The sequence below is a fragment of the Stomoxys calcitrans genome, chromosome 4 (genome assembly GCF_963082655.1).
Source record: "Stomoxys calcitrans chromosome 4, idStoCalc2.1, whole genome shotgun sequence".
NCBI classification, from domain to species: domain Eukaryota; kingdom Metazoa; phylum Arthropoda; class Insecta; order Diptera; family Muscidae; genus Stomoxys; species Stomoxys calcitrans.
In genome coordinates, this window is record NC_081555.1 from 147,907,514 (window position 1) to 147,927,163 (window position 19,650).

At 40.9% G+C, this 19,650-nt stretch overlaps 1 protein-coding gene across 1 annotated transcript; it reads right to left on the reverse strand.

Moving 5' to 3' along the window:
* Positions 1 to 8,175: 8,175 nt before the first annotated feature.
* On the reverse strand, positions 8,176 to 16,674 carry LOC106085017 (uncharacterized). The gene is made up of 3 exons (XM_013249016.2): positions 16,304 to 16,674; positions 9,258 to 9,801; positions 8,176 to 9,192 (listed from the first exon to the last, which is right to left on the reverse strand). Exons 1-3 carry the CDS (start codon positions 16,672 to 16,674, stop codon positions 8,176 to 8,178), a joined length of 1,932 nt encoding a protein of 643 aa, XP_013104470.2.
* Positions 16,675 to 19,650: the final 2,976 nt, after the last annotated feature.

The window sequence follows — 19,650 nt, forward strand, 5'->3', positions numbered from 1 at the left end:
AGTGACTATAAAAAAACTTTTGGTTTGTGTGTCCCGCACTAACAGTCAGAAGGAGTTCCACCTTAGGTTCTCATTTCTTTGGGAACCTGTCTGATTTAGCGGATGTGAACGCTAGCAAGCTGTTGGGCTTTTTAAAGCGATCTGGATGGTTCATCGGTAGGAACTAGAAGGCATTTTCCTTCTACTGTTCCTGTGGTATCACAATGGACGAAAACGTCTAGGTGAGTCTGATGGCAGACTGCCACTTAACCTAACCTAGGGGCTCAAGAAGTCAAATCGGGAGATGGGTTTATATGGGACCTATATCAGGTTATAAATCGATTAGGACCGCACTTGGCACAGTTTATGAAAGTTATAACACCATGTGCAAAATTTAAGCCAAATCGGACAAAAATTACGGCTTCTAAGGACTCAAGAAGTCAAATCGGGAGATCGGTTTATACGGGAGCTATATCAGGTTATAGACCAATTTATACCGTTCGTGCCACAGTTGTTGGAAGTCATAACAGAACACTTCCTGCTCAATTTTGTCCAAATGGGACACAAATTACGTCTTGTATGGGCTCAAGAAGTCAAATCGGGAGATCGGTTTATACGGGAGCTATATCAGGTTATAGACCAATTTATACCGTACTTGGCACAGTTGTTGAAAGTCATAACGGAACACCATGTGCAAAATTTAAGCCAAATCGGACAAAAATTACGGCTTCTAAGGACTCAAGAAGTCAAATCGGGAGATCGGTTTATACGGGAGCTATATCAGGTTATAGACCAATTTATATCGTACTTGGCACAGTTGTTGGAAGTCATAGCAGAACACTACCTGCTCAATTTTAGCCAAGTCGGACACCAAATACGGCTTGTAAGGGCTCAAGTAGTCAAATCCGGAAATCGGTTTATATGGGACCTATATCAGGATATGGACCCATTCGGACCGTACTTGACAAAGGTGTTGGAAGTCATAACAGAACACTATGTGCGAAATTTCAGCTAAATTGGACAAATATTGCGGCTTGTAAGGGCTCAAGAAGTCAAATCGGGAGATCGTTTTATATGGGAGCTATATCCAAATCTGAACCGATGCGACTCATTTGTAATCCCCAGCGACCTACGTCAATACTAAGTACCAGTGCAAAATTTCAAGCTGTTGGCTTTACGTGTTCGCCCGCTATCGTGACTGCATTGCATCTAAATATGCTGCCAGACTGTAGGTTGCCAGTGTGTGTTTCCTACTCTGGCATTCAGATGGAGTTCCACTTTAGGTTCTCATTTCTTTGAAAACCTGTCTGATTTAACGGATGTAAACGTTGGCAAGTTGTTGGGCTTTTAAAGCGACCTGGATGGTTCATCGGTAGGAACTAGGAGGCATCTTCTTCTAATCCTGTGGTATCAGAATGGACGAAAACGTCCAAGTGAGTCTGATGGCAGACTACCACTTAAACCTAATCTAACCCAACACGCCAGAATTTGAACCCAGACGTACGGTGTAACATGCTCACCTCTGCGCCGCGGTGGCCTCCGCTCTTTATTTCTAACCCAGATAAATTTTTTAACAATTTGCCTTGCAAAGGCCCTATTTTGGCCTTTAAGCCGCCCTCTTCGTTAGCCACATGGCACCCCTTCAAATGCCCACACGCATTGAATCTGTCGCATGGATGTTGTCTCTTGTAAACAAACACATTTTCTCAGTGGGCTGTTATAAATTTCATTTGATTCTTTCCGACAATCAGACGGCCTCCTACAAGGCATGCACACGCACACACACATACCCATACACACCGGGTACAATGTACAATTCACCCACCCACCGCAGAACTAAGAGCCAATTCATTTGTGGAATTTTCAAAAACACAGCAACCCTATTTGCTACAAGGCATAAGGCTGAAGGCTGGTGTATCATGACCATTGTTTCATTTGTCACTCACAGCCGGATATCAGTCATAGTCAGCATGTGGAGAATGTCCCTTTGTGTGTATGAGTTGGATGCCTATGCCTGTGTGTGTTTGTATTTAAATATGCAAATTGTTATTGTTTGTTTTGGACCCTTGTTCTTGTTATTGTTGTTGCTGCTATATTGAATGCGCTCCATGTGAGGCTTTTTATTAAGGTCTGCTTGTCTCTCCGACTTGCTTCGCTTTTGTGGCTAAAAGTAATTTTCTTATTATCAGCAATTCAGGGTCTTAATGATGCTGTTTTTTCTTCATTGTTTTTTCTCTTTCTCACTGGTCTTTAATGAAATGGATAGGGGGAATGGGTTTTCTCTTTAACTGTACAGTTGATTATTAATGCGATATTTCAAAGGGACTGCATATTTTTTGTTAATTGTCGCTATGTGCTTGATTTGTTTTTGTTTTTTTTTTTTACACAAACGATTTATTAACAGCAGTCTTTTGAGACAAAAATATTAATTTTGATACTAAATGGGGAGTGGGACGTAATATTTGTACAAATGGCAACTCAGTGCTTCAGATTTAAAAACGTACGCACTTAATATAGAGGAATGTGAGAAATAAAATATTGGGTTGCCCAAAAAGTAATTGCGGATTTTTTAAAAGAAAGTAAATGCATTTTTAATAAAACTTTGAATGAACTTTAATCAAATATACTTTTTTTACACTTTTTTCTAAAGCAAGCTAAAAGTAACAGCTGATAACTGACAGAAGAAAGAATGCAATTACAGAGTCACAAGCCGTTGAAAAAATTTGTCAACGCCGACTATATGAAAAATCCAAATTGGTCTATCCAATATATAGAGCAAAAGGGAAAAAATGATTTGTAACCTGCTTAACTTTTGACTAAAGAATCAGACTTTGAAATAAATTGGTAGAAAAATGCAGCAAATTTCATATTCAATGCGAATCAGTTAAAAAAAATCGATCCAATGGCTCCAAAAATGCCTTAGAAAATGAGAAAATGCAATGGTTAGATTAGGTTAGGTTAGTGTTTAGTGGCAGTCTACCATCAGACTCACTTAGAGGTTTTCCTCCATTGCGATACTACAGGAACAGAAGAAGGTATCACAAAGAAATAAGAACCTAAAATGGAACTCTTTCTGACTGCTAGTGCGGGACACACACACACCGATGGTGTTCTATAGTCTCTTCTTCTTCGATGTCCTCACAGCTTCTGCAAAAGTCCTTGCTGGCAAGCTTCAGTCTGTCAGCATATTTTCCGATTAGACAGTGTGACCTGTCATGACGGACACAATGACTGAGACATCTGTTCTAGCCAATGACAGCAAAGTGGTTGCCCAAAAAGTAATTGCGGATTTTTTAAAAGAAAGTAAATGCATTTTTAATAAAACTTAGAATGAACTTTAATCAAATATACTTTTTTTACACTTTTTTTCTAAAGCAAGCTAAAAGTAACTGCTGATAACTGACAGAAGAAAGAATGCAATACAGAGTCACAAGCTGTGAAAAAATTTGTCAACGGCGACTATATGAAAATCCGCAATTACTTTTTGGGCAACCCAATAAAAAGGCGTTAAGTCCGGCCGGGTCGAACTTTGGATGCAGTGAGTTAAGTTAGGCCTCTCGACATCTTTCTGCAAAATGGCACAGATCGGCTCAGATTTGGATATAGCTGCCATATAGACCGATCTCTCGATTTAAGGTCTTAGGGCCATAAAAGCCACATTTTTTATCCGATTTTGCTGAAATTTGGAACATTTAGTTGCGTTAGGCCACTCAACATCTACATATCTTCAATTTGGCCCAGATCGTTCCAGACTTGGATATAGCTGCCATATAGCCCGATTTATGGATTTAATGTCTTGGACCCATAAAAACTGCATTTATTCTTCGATTTCGCCAAAATTTGGGATTGTGAATTGCATTGGGCCCTTCAACATTATTCTTCAATTTGGCTCAGATTGGTCCAGATTTGGATATATTTAAGCCCCATATTCCCATGGTCAGTAAATGAGTCCTGTTTGGGTTGTATTTTTGGGGAAGGGGTGGACCCCCAGAAACGTTGTCCCACATTTGTATATTAGATTCGTATTCTACTCGCAAATACCTTTCATTTGAGTTCCATATTGCCATGATCGGTAAATATGTTCGATTTAGGGGTGTTTTGGGGGTTGGGTGGTGTTGTGGGTGTGGGAGGCCCCATAGACACTTTTCCCGATATCCCGATATCAGATTTGTGCTTTACTCCCAAAAACCTTTCATTTGAGCGCCATGTGGCTATGGTCGTAAATGTGTCCCCTTTTGGGGGAGGTTTTTGGGGAGAGTCGGCCCCCCAAACACTGGGTCTCATATTTGGATATCAGATTCTAATTCTACTCTCAAATGCCTTTTATTTAAGCTCCATATTCCCATGGTCAGTAAATAAGTCCTGTTTGGGGGGTGTTTTGGGGAAGGGGTGGATCCCCAGAAACGTTGTCCCACATTTGGATATCAGGTTCGTATTCTACTTGCAAATACCTTTCATTTGAGTCCCATATTGCCATGGTCGGTAAATATGTCCGATTTAGAGGTGTTTTGGGGTTGGGGTGGTCCCCCTAGCACTTGGTTCGACAATTGGATATCAGATACGTTTTCCTATCCTAAATACCTTTCATTTGAGTCCCATATTGTCGTGATTGGTCTAAATATATGTTTGGTAGGTTTTAGGGTGGGGCGGCCCCCCTAGGTACCCCATCAGAAATGTGGAGACCAAATTTTTATTTTTAGGGTACTATATGAGAGCACACGAAATTCGCTGAAATCGCACCACCCATCTCCGAGCGTATCTGAAAATTAGGGTAAGGGGGAGGGTCCGCCCCCCTTCTGATATCAAAAAATGTAGTGCCCTTTTTTCACCACGGGATCATTATGCACCATCTGTGAAAATTTCAAGAAAATCGGTTCAGCCGTTTCTGAGTCTATAAGGAACACACGAACATACAAACAAACACAAATTGATTTTTATATATAAGATACTTGAGGTGGTGGGTATCCAAAGTTCGTCCCGCCCTTTTTATTTGTTTGTCCATAGGCAGGTAAAGATCGAATCCCGAGGGCCCTTCGACATCCATATTTAATTTGACCTAGATCGGTCCACATTTGGATATAGCTGTCATATAGACCGATCTCTCTATTTAAGGTCTAAGGCCCATTGTAGGCGCATTTATTATCCGATTTCTCAGAAATTTAGGACAGTGAGTTGTGTTAGACCCCTCGATATCTTTGTTTAATTTGACCTTGGTATGCATTCGCCCGAGGTTTTTGGAGAAATTTAGCACAGTGAGTTGTGTTAGACCCTTCGATATCCTTGTTTAATTTGACCTTGGATGTACTTGGTATGTATTCGCCGGAGGTTTTTGGAGAAATTGTGTCTGAGCTGAAAATCCTTTGGGCGATAAAGGGTTTCGGCTCCTTTAAGTCCCCAGGCTCTGATGATGTATCACTGGTTTAATTACAGGCTATATCCGATAGACTGACTCCTTGGCTTAGAGAGATTTACTCTGCTGGTATCAGAATGTCTTATATACCTGTGGGATGGAGGGACACAAAGGTCATTTTCATTCCGAAAGCAGGAAAACCTTACCACTCGAAGGCGAAGGATTTTCTCGCTATCCTTCATGCTGAAGACTCTTGAGAAGTTGTTGGAAACATATCTTAGGGCAAAGATCTCTGGAGATCACCTGTCTCGGCAGCAGCATGCATATAGTAAAGGCAAATCCACTGAAACAGCCCTTCAAGACCTGGTCGGCTACATGGAGGGTTCTCTCGCTGTCTAGGAATACACATTGAAGGTGCTTTCGATAATGTAGAACCGACGTCAATCATGAAGGAGTTGGAGTTTCTAGGCATCAACTCTATGTTAGAAAGATTATTAATAACTTACTTACTAAATGATTCATTACGACAGGCTTGGGATCTGTGGATCTAAAAAGATGCGTCAGGAACACCTCAAGGAGATGTACTGTCTCCTCTACTTTGGAATATAGCCATTAACACCATATTAAAATTACCTGCAATGGCTCCTGTCTCCTTGGGGGGGGAGAGAATGTTCCATTTACAGAAAGCGCAAAACACCTGAGTGTTTTGCTGGTTAGCCAATTGAACTTCAAATCCAACATTTCGGAAAGGGCAAGAAAGGCAACTCTTGCCCCATACACCTGAATCGGACAGCACTCATTGATAAGTGAAAAATGTGCCCCTATTCCTTAGGGAATGTTCATGAGCAAATTTGCATTTTCATCAACTATTCCAAGCACAATCCAAATCAGACCATATTTTCTTTTATTGGGTTGCCCAAAAAGTAATTGCGGATTTTTCATATAGTCGGCGTTGACAAATTTTTTCAACGGCTTGTGACTCTGTAATTGCATTCTTTCTTCTGTCAGTTATCAGCTGTTAATTTTAGCTTGCTTTAGAAAAAAAGTGTAAACAAGTAAAAAGGCGTTAAGTTCGGCCGGGCCGAACTTTGGATACCCACCACCTCGGGTATATATGTAAACCACCTTTCATCAAAATTCGGTGAAAATTTCATACCTTATACTCATATACCTCATACCGATCTGAACTATATACGACACGGATGTTGAAAAGCCGAACATAAGTCACTGTGTCAAATTTCAGTGAAATCGGATTATAAATGGGCCAAGACTTTAAATCGAGATATGGGTCTACATGGCAGCTATATCCAAATCTGGACCGATTTGGGCCAAGTTGCATAAACATGTCGAAGAGCCTAACTCTAAGCACTGTCCCAAATTTCGGAGAAATCGGACAATAAATGCCTCTTTTATGGGCCCTAAACCTTAAATCCAGAGATCGGTCAATATGGCAGCTATATTCAAATCTGGACCGATCTGGCCAAAATTGAAGAAGGACGTCGAAGAGCCTAACCAAACTCACTGTCTCAAATTTCAGCGACATCGGACAATAAATGCGTCTTTTATGGCCCCAAAACCTAAAACCTAGATATCGGTCTATATGGCAGCTATATCCAAATCTGGACCGATCTGTGCGATATGGCAGAAGTATGTCAAGGGGCTTAACTTAACTCACTTTTCCAAATTTCGGGGACATCGGGCAATAAATGAGAATTTTATGGGCCCAAAACCATAAATCAAGAAATCGGTCTATATGGCAGCTATATCCAAATTTGAACCGATCTGGACCAAATTGAAGAAATATGTCAAAGGGCCTAACACATCTCACTGTCCCAAATTTCAGCAAAATTGGATAATGAATGTGGCTATTATGGGCCTTACACCATAAATCGGAGGATCGATCTATATGGCAGCTATATCCAAATCTGAACCGATCTGAGCCAAATTAACGAAGGATGTCGATGGGCGTTACACAATTCACTGCCCCGAATTTCATCAAAATCGGATAATAAATGTGGCTTTTGTGGGCCTAAGACTCTAAAACGGAGGATCGGTCTATATGGCAGCTATATCCAAATCTGAACCGATCTGGACCAAATTAAAGAAACATGTAAAAGGGCCTAAGACAACTCACTGTCCCAAATTTCATCGAAATCGGATAATAAATGTGGCTTTTATGGGCCTTAGACCCTAAATCGGAGGATCGGTCTATATGGTAGCTATATCCAAATCTGCACCGATCTGAGCCAAATTGACAAAGGATGTCGAAGGGCCTAACACAACTCACTGTCCCAAATTTTAACAAAATCGGATAATAAATGTGGCTTTTATGGGCCTAAGACCCTAAATCGGCGGATCGGTCTATATGGGGGCTATATCAAGATATAGTCCGATATAGCCCATCTTCGAACTTAACCTGCTTATGGACAAAAAACGAATCTGTGCAAAATTTCAGCTCAATATCTCTATTTTTAAAGACTGTAGCGTGATTTCAACAGACAGACGGACGGACATGGCTAGATCGTCTTAGATTTTTACGCTGATCAAGAATATATATACTTTATAGGGTCGGAAATGGATATTTCGATGTGTTGCAAACGGAATGACAAAATGAATATACCCCCATCCTTCGGTGGTGGGTATATAAAAGTATATTTGATTAAAGTTCATTCTAAGTGTTATTAAAAATGCATTTACTTTCTTTTAAAAAATCCGCAATTACTTTTTGGGCAACCAGTCCAACATGTTTTCCCCTTACTATAAAATACACAATCACCTCAGAATATCAAAATACTTGCCATTGATTTCAATTTCTTTATTTTCTGAATATTAAAATTTGCAATAATTCACATATCCACGAAATTAACAATGTTTCGAATTCGCACAGATTTACGAGTACACAACTCCGATATGAATGCGAAGAACGCCAATATAATGAGGACAGCATAGACGACAAATATGCCCAAAAGTAATTTGAATGATAGCGGTGATGGCTCACCTTGTGCCCGTGTGCCCAAAGTCGTGTACAGATACATAGACGCATAGCGTTGCATAATACCTGCCTCCAATATTTTCGAAATCAACTCATTCAGCTGGAAACGCACATACGAATGACGTGGCATGAAGAAAACAATGGGAGCGGTCAATAACGGCTGTTGCAGTATCTGGACCCTACGATGGGGATGCAATTGATTGTACCAACGTATGGTGTATTCCAAATTGCACATTGCCACTTTATCATTATCATTTGGATCGCTAATTTTTGCAAACATCTCAGAAACACGATTCGCGCCCTCTATCAACCGTGTCTTGGGTTTGGGATCGAGCATCTCAAGTATCTGTAATAGTTCGGGAAATGTGTAAATGGTATAGTTGCGCTCTACCACATCCTTGAAGCTGGTCATGCAGCTGCGAACATTGGAATCCTGCAGAATTGTAAACAGAACACTGGTGTAGGCTGTACGCAGGACAGTTGTATTCCAAATCCATACAACCAAAATGAAACGAGCAAAATTCCTATAGGGCACCTTGCCATACACGGGCCCACCAAATAGAGTGGCAATAAAATTAGTAAAAGGTATGCGATTGCCACGCCCATAGACAAAGTCCATGTGTTGCGACTTGCCCATGTAGCGAATGTAGTAGATGAGCACAGTCCCAGATAGAAAAATGAAACCAAGACAAATCCAGGTGACAAGGTGAAAGGGTTTCATAAGACGCTCTAAAGGGCTCATGGGACTGCCAGCGGGAATGGCCAGATAGAAGGGCAGGCTAAGGTAACTAAGGCTGGGCGACATGGCAATGCCACTAACTTTGTTGTGTGTGTAGGACAACACGGTAATGTTGACTTCTTCCTCGATTATCTGAAAATTCAAGAAAGAAAATTCGCATTTTGAAAAGCCTTAGCTGCAATGTCCATATCATTTACCATTTTTATTGCTCCCGTTGCTGTCTTATTTGGATAAATATCCCCCCACTCCTTAGGATCTGGCGCCGTTACGATAATAGTAAAATTCATGAGATTCGATAGCAGTCCAATCAGGGTTCCCTCAATGCCACCTAAACGATACTCATTTGTTTGAGGATCTTTATGCACGCTCATATACGGCATGAACGTCCATGTTGCAATTTTCACATCGCAGCCATGCATGTTGGTTACTTTCACCGGAAATAGCTTTCGGTTCAAAGTAAAATTTCCCACATTATCGAATCGAATCCCTTCGAAGGAGGCAAAGAACTCCGGTTGCGAAGAATGACAATGGTTGGGCGTAAATGGGAAATAGGTGTACAAAAATGGTGCATTGCCCATCATCAGCATAACCTGTACATTTATGACATATATATTGAAAAGTCGGCGAAATATCTCCTTCAAATTGGCCAAACGTTCAGCTTCAGTACCCGTATAGATCAGCAGGAAATATCCATTGCGATGATAGTGAAATTTGGGATCAAGCAAATCCCTTTCCAATTTTCTGTGAATGGAGAAAATTTTACAATCTTATATATAACAACAAATTGAGACCAGTAAGTTGGGGCAAAAGTCGGGCGGTAACGACTGTATAATACCCTACACCTAGCCTATAAGTAGAATGTGGGAGCTACCAATTTTGATGGACCTTAGCGAGCAAATATGTTCAAACTATAATAACTACAGTTGACAAATGACAACATTATTGCATATAGCCGAACCGGGCCCGCTCCGCTGCGCCTTCTTTAACTCTCTTAAATCTTTTAAGGGTGGGGACACTTCGCCCTGAATGTGAACATCGAATTCGTGCCATTGTAACATATGTCCGCCAATGAGGCTGAATTGTCGTGATTGGTCTATATATCCATTTGGTGGGTTTAGGGCGACTCCCAAGGCACCAGACTACAACAAGGGAAACCATGCTTTGTTTTTGGTGACGCTAGGTAACGGACTGCGTCGACCCGAAAGGTTTCGGGTTATCCAAGCTCATTGACGCTTTCACCACCAAATCATCTGCCCTTTCATCACCCCTTACTCTGTTATAGCCCGGCACCCAAACGATGCGGAATGTCCCACTGTAAGAATGCAAAGAAAGAATCAAATTCGTTCTTTACCCCCAAATTGATTGATTTGAGTTGATTTGAGCTCCAACTGGCCATAGTCAGATATGAAATTCAGTTTAGGGGGTGACGCCCTTAAACACCCCCTAAACTGAATTTCATATCTGACTATGGCCAGTTGGAGCTCAAATCAACAAAGAACGAATTTGATTCTTTCTTTGCATTCTTACAGTCACCAAGAAGTGTAAGAAGGGGATTAAAGCCCTCTCTGGGGATGGCATATTCCGCATCGTTTGGGTGCCGGGCCATAACTTCATATTCCCCCAAACACTTGGCTCCAAAATTGGATATCAAATTCGTTTTATACTCTCAAATACTTTTCATTTGAGTCCCATATTATCATAATGGGTCAATTAACCTATTTGACGTATTTGTAGGAGGAAAAGCGCCACCTGGACTTGAATGCAAATTTTATTGTCATTTGTGGTCGGCTAATATGCCCATTTGGGGAGTGGGGCGACCGACCTCCTATTACTTGGACATAATTTTTTTAATGCCAAATACTTTTCATTTGAGTCCCATATTGATAGGAACGCCGAATATATCTGTTTAGAGGAGTTTTGGGGTTGGGGCAGCCTGGACTAGTGTATGGTATGGTAAGTCAGTGGTCTGTGTAGACTGTAGTGCTCTGTGTAGACTGTAGACTAAGGATATATTTGAAAAGTATGGCGCTCTCAAGGCCTTGGTTATGTGGACGGTAAGCTCATCGATCGAAAGCGTGGCCTGCAAACAGCGGCGAACGAATCTACCCAGACACGTTGATAAGACGAATTTGTTTCAACGAGCAACGCAATAAAATCCTAGACACGAATGACCAATACTAAGCACTCGATGAGTGGACACTTGAGAGAGTTTGGGCTGAAGCTCCGGCGCAGCATATGCGTGGTCACACTTTCCCTTTCTTCTTCAGGGTCTAACTTTCCCGCTTTTCTTGAAGGTTTTGAAACCACCTTTGTTTTTGTGTGCACCACTAGTTGGTTGTTGCCCAATTGAGGATTCTGCCCGGGCAACCCCACCCTTGACCAGTGATGCCAACAATTTACCAGCAAAAACCGTAACAAATTTTGTAAAAAAGAGTAAAAAGGCACCAACTTGGATTTTTGGAAAATTAAAGAAAATGGTGCATCATTTTGAAAAAAAAAAAAATTTGGAATCACAACGGATATACGAAATGATGCAAAATAATGACTCGTCGCCATCAAATATCTTCGCCTTAGTCGTTCAGATGTTGATTTGGTCAAACCATAGAAACGCCAAGGTTCAAATCCCGGGTAGAGCCTCAGAAAAAGTTTTCAGTGGTGGTGTTCCTCTCATAAATGCTGGCCACATGTGTGGTGTTATCAGCCATTTAAGACTCATCTATGGAGAAATGTGGTTAAGCAGCACGCCGTTCGGACTCAAAAAGAGGTAGTACCTGATCATTGGCCTATAACTTTAGTTGGACTTTATTCATTGAAACATGAAATTTTGCACAAATATTTACTTCCTATTGGTGTAGGCCATAATAGGCCATATCGGTCTATGTTTTTATATTGGTGATATGTAAATCGATTCCGGAGCTTGATTTCTTGAGCCTCTGGAGGGAGCAATTCTTATCCGATTTGGCTGAATTTTTACCCAAAATGTTTTGTTATGGCTTCCAATACCAGTGTTGAGTATGGTTCAAATCGGTCCATAACCTAACATAGCAGCCATATAAACTGATCTGAGATCTTGACTTCTTGAGCCGCTAGAGGGCGCAATTACTAATCGATTTAGCTGAAAATTTGCAAGAAGTAATTGGCTGCCAACAATTGTGCCAAGTATGGTTCAAATCGGTCTATAACCTGAAATAGCTCCCATATAAACCGATCTCGACTCTTGACTTCTTGAGCCGCTAGAGGGCGCAATTATTAATCGATTTGGCTGAAATTTGCATGACGTCTTTTGTTTTGACTACCAACAGCTGTGACAAATATGGTTCAAACCGGTCTATAAGATACAGCTCCCATATAAGCCGATCTCTGATCTTGATTTCTTGGGCCGCTAGAGGGCGCAATTATTATACGATTTGGCTGCAATTGACTTGAAATTGAAGAATGACTTCCATATAGACCGATCCGCCGATTTATGATCTTAGGCCAATAAAAGCCACATTTATTATCCGAAATTGCTAAAAATTGGGACAGTGAGTTGTGTTCGACCCCTAGACATCATTCGTTAGTTTGGCCCAGATCAGTCCAGGTTTGGATATAGCTTCTATATAGACCGATCAGCCGATTAAGGGTCTTAAGCCCATAAAAGTCACATTTATTATCCGATTTTGCTGAAAATTGCGACAGTGTGTTGTGTTACGTCCTTCGACATCCTTCGTCAATTTGGCTCAGATCGGTTCAGATTTGGATATAGCTGCCATATAGACCGATCCTCTGATTTAGTGTCTTAGGGCCATAAAAGCCACATTTATTATCCGATTTTGCTGATATTTGGGACAGTGAGTTGTGTTAGGTCCTTCAATATCCTTCGTTAGTTTGGCCCAGATCGGTCCAGGTTTGGATATAGCTGCCCTATAGACCGATCCGCCGATTTAGGGTCTTAGGCCCATAAAAGTCATATTTATTATCCGATTTTGCTGAAATTTAAGACAGTGAGTTGAGTTAGGTCCTTCGACATTCTTCGTTAGTTTGGCCCAGATCGGTCCAGATTTGGATATAGCTGCCATATAGACCGATCTCTCGGTTTTAGGTTTTGGGGCCATAAAAGGCGCATTTATTGTCCGATTTTGCCAACATTTTAGACAAAGAGTTGTGTTAGGCCCTTCGACATCATTTGTTAGTTTGGCCCAGATCGGTCCAGGTTGGGATATAGCTGCCATATAGACCGATCTACCGATTTAGGGTCTTAAGCCCATAAAAGTCACATTTATTATCCGATTTTGCTGAAATTTAAGACAGTGAGTTGTGCTAGACTCCTCGACATCATTCGTTAGTTTGGCCCAGATCGGTCCAGGTTTGGATATAGCTGCCATATAGACCGATCTCTCGGTTTTAGGTTTTGGGGCCATAAAAGGCGCATTTATTGTCCGATTTTGCCAACATTTTGGACAAAGAGTTGTGTTAGGCCCTTCGACATCATTTGTTAGTTTGGCTCAGATCGGTCCAGGTTGGGATATAGCTGCCATATAGACTGATCTATCGATTTAGGGTCTAGGCCCATAAAAGCTACATTTATTATCTGATTTTGCTGAAATTTGGGACAGTGAGTTGTGTTACGCCCTTCGACATCCTTCTTCAATTTCACTCAGATCAGTCCAGGTTTGGATATAGCTGCTATATAGACCGATCCTCCGATTTGGGGTCTTAAGCCCATAAAAGTCACATTTATTATCCGATTTTGCTGAAAATTGCAACAGTGAGTTGTGTTACGTCCTTCGACATCCTTCGTCAATTTGGCTCAGATCGGTTCAGATTTGGATATAGCTGCCATATAGACCGATCCTCTGATTTAGTGTCTTAGGGCCATAAAAGCCACATTTATTATCCGAAATTGCTAAAAATTGGGACAGTGAGTTGTGTTCGACCCCTAGACATCATTCGTTAGTTTGGCCCAGATCAGTCCAGGTTTGGATATAGCTTCTATATAGACCGATCAGCCGATTAAGGGTCTTAAGCCCATAAAAGTCACATTTATTATCCGATTTTGCTGAAAATTGCGACAGTGTGTTGTGTTACGTCCTTCGACATCCTTCGTCAATTTGGCTCAGATCGGTTCAGATTTGGATATAGCTGCCATATAGACCGATCCTCTGATTTAGTGTCTTAGGGCCATAAAAGCCACATTTATTATCCGATTTTGCTGATATTTGGGACAGTGAATTGTGTTAGGTCCTTCAATATCCTTCGTTAGTTTGGCCCAGATCGGTCCAGGTTTGGATATAGCTGCCCTATAGACCGATCCGCCGATTTAGGGTCTTAGGCCCATAAAAGTCATATTTATTATCCGATTTTGCTGAAATTTAAGACAGTGAGTTGAGTTAGGTCCTTCGACATTCTTCGTTAGTTTGGCCCAGATCGGTCCAGATTTGGATATAGCTGCCATATAGACCGATCTCTCGGTTTTAGGTTTTGGGGCCATAAAAGGCGCATTTATTGTCCGATTTTGCCAACATTTTGGACAAAGAGTTGTGTTAGGCCCTTCGACATCATTTGTTAGTTTGGCTCAGATCGGTCCAGGTTGGGATATAGCTGCCATATAGACTGATCTATCGATTTAGGGTCTAGGCCCATAAAAGCTACATTTATTATCTGATTTTGCTGAAATTTGGGACAGTGAGTTGTGTTACGCCCTTCGACATCCTTCTTCAATTTCACTCAGATCAGTCCAGGTTTGGATATAGCTGCTATATAGACCGATCCTCCGATTTGGGGTCTTAAGCCCATAAAAGTCACATTTATTATCCGATTTTGCTGAAAATTGCAACAGTGAGTTGTGTTACGTCCTTCGACATCCTTCGTCAATTTGGCTCAGATCGGTTCAGATTTGGATATAGCTGCCATATAGACCGATCCTCTGATTTAGTGTCTTAGGCCCATAAAAGCAACATTTATTATCCTATTTTGCTGATATTTGGGACAGTGAGTTGTGTTAGGCCCTTCGACATCAGTCGTCAATTTGGCTCAGATCGGTCCAAATTTGGTTATAGCTGCCATATAGACCGATCTTCCGATTTAGGGTCTTAGGCCCATAAAAGCCACATTTATTATCCGATTTTGCTGAAATTTAAGACAGTCAGTTGAGTTAGGCTCTTCGACGTTCTTCGTCAATTTGGCCTAGATCGGTCCAGATTTGGACATAGCTGTCATATAGACCGATCTCTCGGTTTTAGGTTGTGGGGCCATAAAAGGAGCATTTATTATCCGATTTTGCTGAAATTTTAGACAGTGAGTCGCGTTGGGCTTTTCGTCGTCTTTCATCAATTTGGCCCAGATCGGTGCAGATTTGAATATAGCTGCCATATAGACCGATATCTCGATTTCAAGTCTTGGCCCCATAAAAGGCTCATTTATTGTCCGATTTCGCCGAAATTTGGGACAGTGTGTTATGTTAGGCTCTTCGACATTTTTCTGCAACTTGGCCAAAATCGGTCCAGATTTGGATATACCTGCCATATAGACCGATATCTCGATTTCAAGTCTTGGCCCCATAAAAGGCGCATTTATTAACCGATTTCACTGAAATTTGACACAGTGCTTTATATTAGGCTTTCCAACATCCGCGTCGTGTATGGTTCAAATCGGTTTATTTTTATATATATAGCTACTAAAAGACCAATTATATTGTTGTACAAAATTGAGCAATAACTTGTACTTATTATTATTTGGTCCAAATCGGATCATATTTCGATATAACTGCTATGGGACATAAGGTATGCAATTTGGATTTTGATGAAATGTGGTTTACATATATACCCGAGGTGGTGGGTATCCAAAGTTCGGCCCGGCCTAACTTAACGCCTTTTACTTGTTTGACTTTATGGCGTCGCTTTTGTGGGATTTGTGTGCAGAGTTGCATTTTTGCAACGTGACACTCAAATACATAGCTCAACGCGCTCATTCTATTTTGGCCTTAAGCCCTTCATACGGATATTGGATATTATCTTGTGGAGACTATATTTCCTGATGATTGGTTCTAAGATATTCTTCTTATGCTTGCAATAAAAGCTACTCCACTCTACATTTCTTGATAGTTGGTCCAAAAATATTCTCCTTTCGTATTCTTGCAATAAAGTCTCCCATGACGATTTAATGCCATGGTCATGGCAAGCGATAGAAGAAAAGAATATAGCTTTGGTCTTCTCTTGAGATTGACCACACATAGACCAACTCCCGTTAAAGAATTCATACTTACTTGAATGCTTCCATGCTATCCAAAAACCATATGGATTTCTCGCGGTTAGCATATGTATGGTAAAATCTCTCCCACAATTCGTCATCGGTCATATTTTCCTCTGTCATATCTTTGGGATAGTGTTCACCTTCCACCTGATATCGGATAATGGCATTGTCGGTTTGGACTCTACCCAGCACTTCATCAATCAAGTCACCCTGATAGCGACGACCCGAGCTACTTATGGCATATTGGCCCAATGTAACTGGCGATATAGTATGATTGGCAAAATCGTTTTTTATAATCCAAACGATTGACAAAATTAGCCGTAGACTATCCACTGGATGGACACTTTCCAAAGTATATTCCATTAATGGACTCATGGCATGCATTATATGGTAGAAGTGGCAATCATTTATACAGCATACAAATTGTTTCACTCTTTAGACTATAAATGTTTAATTTTTTAAGATTTTTGCTCCTCTGTTAAAACTTTAGTCTGTTAAGCCTGGCTATCAATTGTTGACTGGCGAAAAAATTTGCTTCGATGCACCCTGATTGTTGCATGTTCATCATTTGGCATTTGAATAATTTGATGGTAATAACACTGTAGCAACTAAACATCAATGGACACGATATTGTATGGCATTGCCAAAACACATATTTACCTTGAAAAATAAACAAGCTCCTTTTTTGTTGATTTTGGTTTTGTAATTTTGCTGCTATCTTTAAATGAGCACTAAATACAGAGTTTTGTTTCTATTTGATTTATTAAACACAATAAAGGCGCCAAGGACAAAGAAGGCTGAAAATGAGCAAAGGCCTAAGTTAAAAGGTTGTGAGAACTATTAGGGCGGGAAGAGTAGAAAGCTCAAAAACCATAGAGGGTGGGCTGTCCCAAAGAGTAGCCGAACAGACATATAGATGGATCTAGTAGTATAATTATATTGCAAATTGCAAATTTTGACCATGACCATTCCACTAAGGAACAGGGGTAAACTTCTTCTGTATACTGCCGTAAACAGCGGTAACCTTCTAAATAGCGGTAACCTTTAAGTTTAAGAAAAACGACAGAAAGACAAACGGTACAGAAAAGATAGGCCAACAGACGGATATGGTTAAGCCGAATCAGAATAAGCTCTTTACGGAATGAATCTACGATATGGCCTTAAAAGGCCATTTTAGAAGGTTTTATTGGCCTAAGGCCCTAAATTGGAGGATCGGTCTATATAGCAGCTATATCCAAATTTGATCCCATGAGGGACAAATTGACGAAGGATGTCTAAGGGTCTTACACAACTCACTGTCCCAAATTTCAGCAAAATCGGATAATAAATGTGCCATTATGGGCCTAAGACCCTAAATTGGAGGATTGGTCTATATAGCAGCTATATCCAAATCTGATTCCATCAGGGTCAAATTGACGAAGGATACCTAAGGGACCTACACAACTCACTGTCCCAAATTTCAGCCAAATCGGATAATAAATGTGGCTTTTATGGGCCAAAGACCCTAAATCGGAGGATCGGTCTATATGGCAGATATATCCAAATCTACACTGATCTGGGCAAAATTGACGGAAGATGTCAAAGGGCCTAACACAACTCACTGTAGTCGTTAAATTCTAAGACGATTTAACGGTGTCCGTGTGTCTGTCCGTCCGTCTGTTCTAATCGCTCTAGAACCTTCAAAAATTGAGATATTGAGCTGAAATTTGGCACAGATACGTCTTTTTAATGCACGCAGGTTAAGTTCTTGAATAGGCCAAATCGGACCATATTTGGATATAGCTGCTATATAGACCGATCTACCGATAAAGGGTCTAATGCCCATAAAAACTTTCATCCGATTTTGATGAAATTTGAAACAGTAAGTAGTTTGAGATTTGCCGACAACTGACCTAAATATGGTTTAGATCGGACTATATTTGGATATAGCTTCGATATAGACCGATCTACCGATAAAGGGACTGAAGACCATAAAAGCTTTATTTACTACCCGATTTTGCTGAAATTTGCAACAGTGGGTTACTGTACCTACACCGACATCTGACCTAGTAAAAAATTGCTGTTTGTGGGGAATTTTGGGAAAGGGGTAGACCCCCAGAAAATTGGTCCCGAAAATGGGTATCAATTCTTGCTCTACCCCCCAATACCTTTCATTTAAGCTCCACATTGTCATGGTTGGTATATATGGCCGATTTAGGGGTGTTTTGGGGATTGGGGTGGTCCACCAAATACTAAGTCTGGAACCTATATCAGCAACGTGCTCTATTCTCATATACCTATATACCATTTATTTGAACCCCATATTGCCATTGCCCTCAAAATTGGATATTAAATTCGTTTTCTAATCTCATTTAAACTCCTTATTGCAAAAGTCAGCAAATATGTCCGGTTTGGGGTATTGGCCGTAAAAACTATAAATATTTAGTTCCAGTCTCTTTAAGACCCAAATTGTATTGGTGAGCAAATAAGTCCTATTTGGGGGTTGTCATGGTGGTGGGACGTCCCGTAGACAGTTGGCCCCAAATGTTGATATCAGATACGTGGTCTACTCCCAAATACCTTTAATTTGAGCCCCATATTTCCATAGTCGCCAAACATGACCGGCTTGGGGGATGGGCGGCAACTCAGTGAGTTGGCCTTGAAAATATATATCGGATTCGTGTTCCACTCTAAAAGCCCTCTTATTTGAGCCTCATATTGCAATAGTCACGAAATACTATTTCGGTGGTGTTGTGGGGCTGGGGTGGCCCTATTGACACTTTTTCCGAATATCGATATAGGATTTGTGCTTTACTCCCAAAGACCTTTCATTTGAGCCCCATATTGCTATGGTCGTAAATTTGTCCCCTTTGGGGGATGTTTTTGGGGAGAGGCGGCCCCCCAAATACTTGGTCCCATATTTGGATATCAGATTCGTATTCTTCATTCAAGTACCTTTTATTTAAGCCCCATATTCCCATGGTCAGTAAATAAGTCCAGTTTGGGGGGTGTTTTGGGAAAGGGGTGGACCCCCAAAAACGTGGTCCCACATTTGGATATCAGATTCGTATTCTACTCGCAAATACCTTTCATTTGAGTCCCATATTGCCATGGTAGGTAAATATGTCCGATTTAGGAGAGTTTTGGGGCTTGGGGTGGTCCCCCTAAACTTGGTCCGATATTTGGATATCAGGTACGTGTTCTTATCCTAAATACCTTCCATTTGAGTCCCATATTGTCGGGATTGGTCTAAATATACGTTTGGTAGGTTTTAGGGTGGGGAGCCCCCCTTGGACCCTATCCGAAATTTGGATACCAAATTTTTATTTTTAGGGTACTATATGGGAGCACACAAAATTTCGCTTAAATCGCACCACCTAT

Coding starts and splice junctions, on each gene's coding strand:
- LOC106085017 (XM_013249016.2), bottom strand. CDS start 16,674: ATGCATGCCATGAGTCCATTAATGGAATATACTTTGGAAAGTGTCCAT. Junction 9,802..16,303: donor GATAGCATGGAAGCATTCAA/GTAAGTATGAAT, acceptor CTCCATTCACAG/AAAATTGGAAAGGGATTTGC. Junction 9,193..9,257: donor CAACGGGAGCAATAAAAATG/GTAAATGATATG, acceptor TTGAATTTTCAG/ATAATCGAGGAAGAAGTCAA.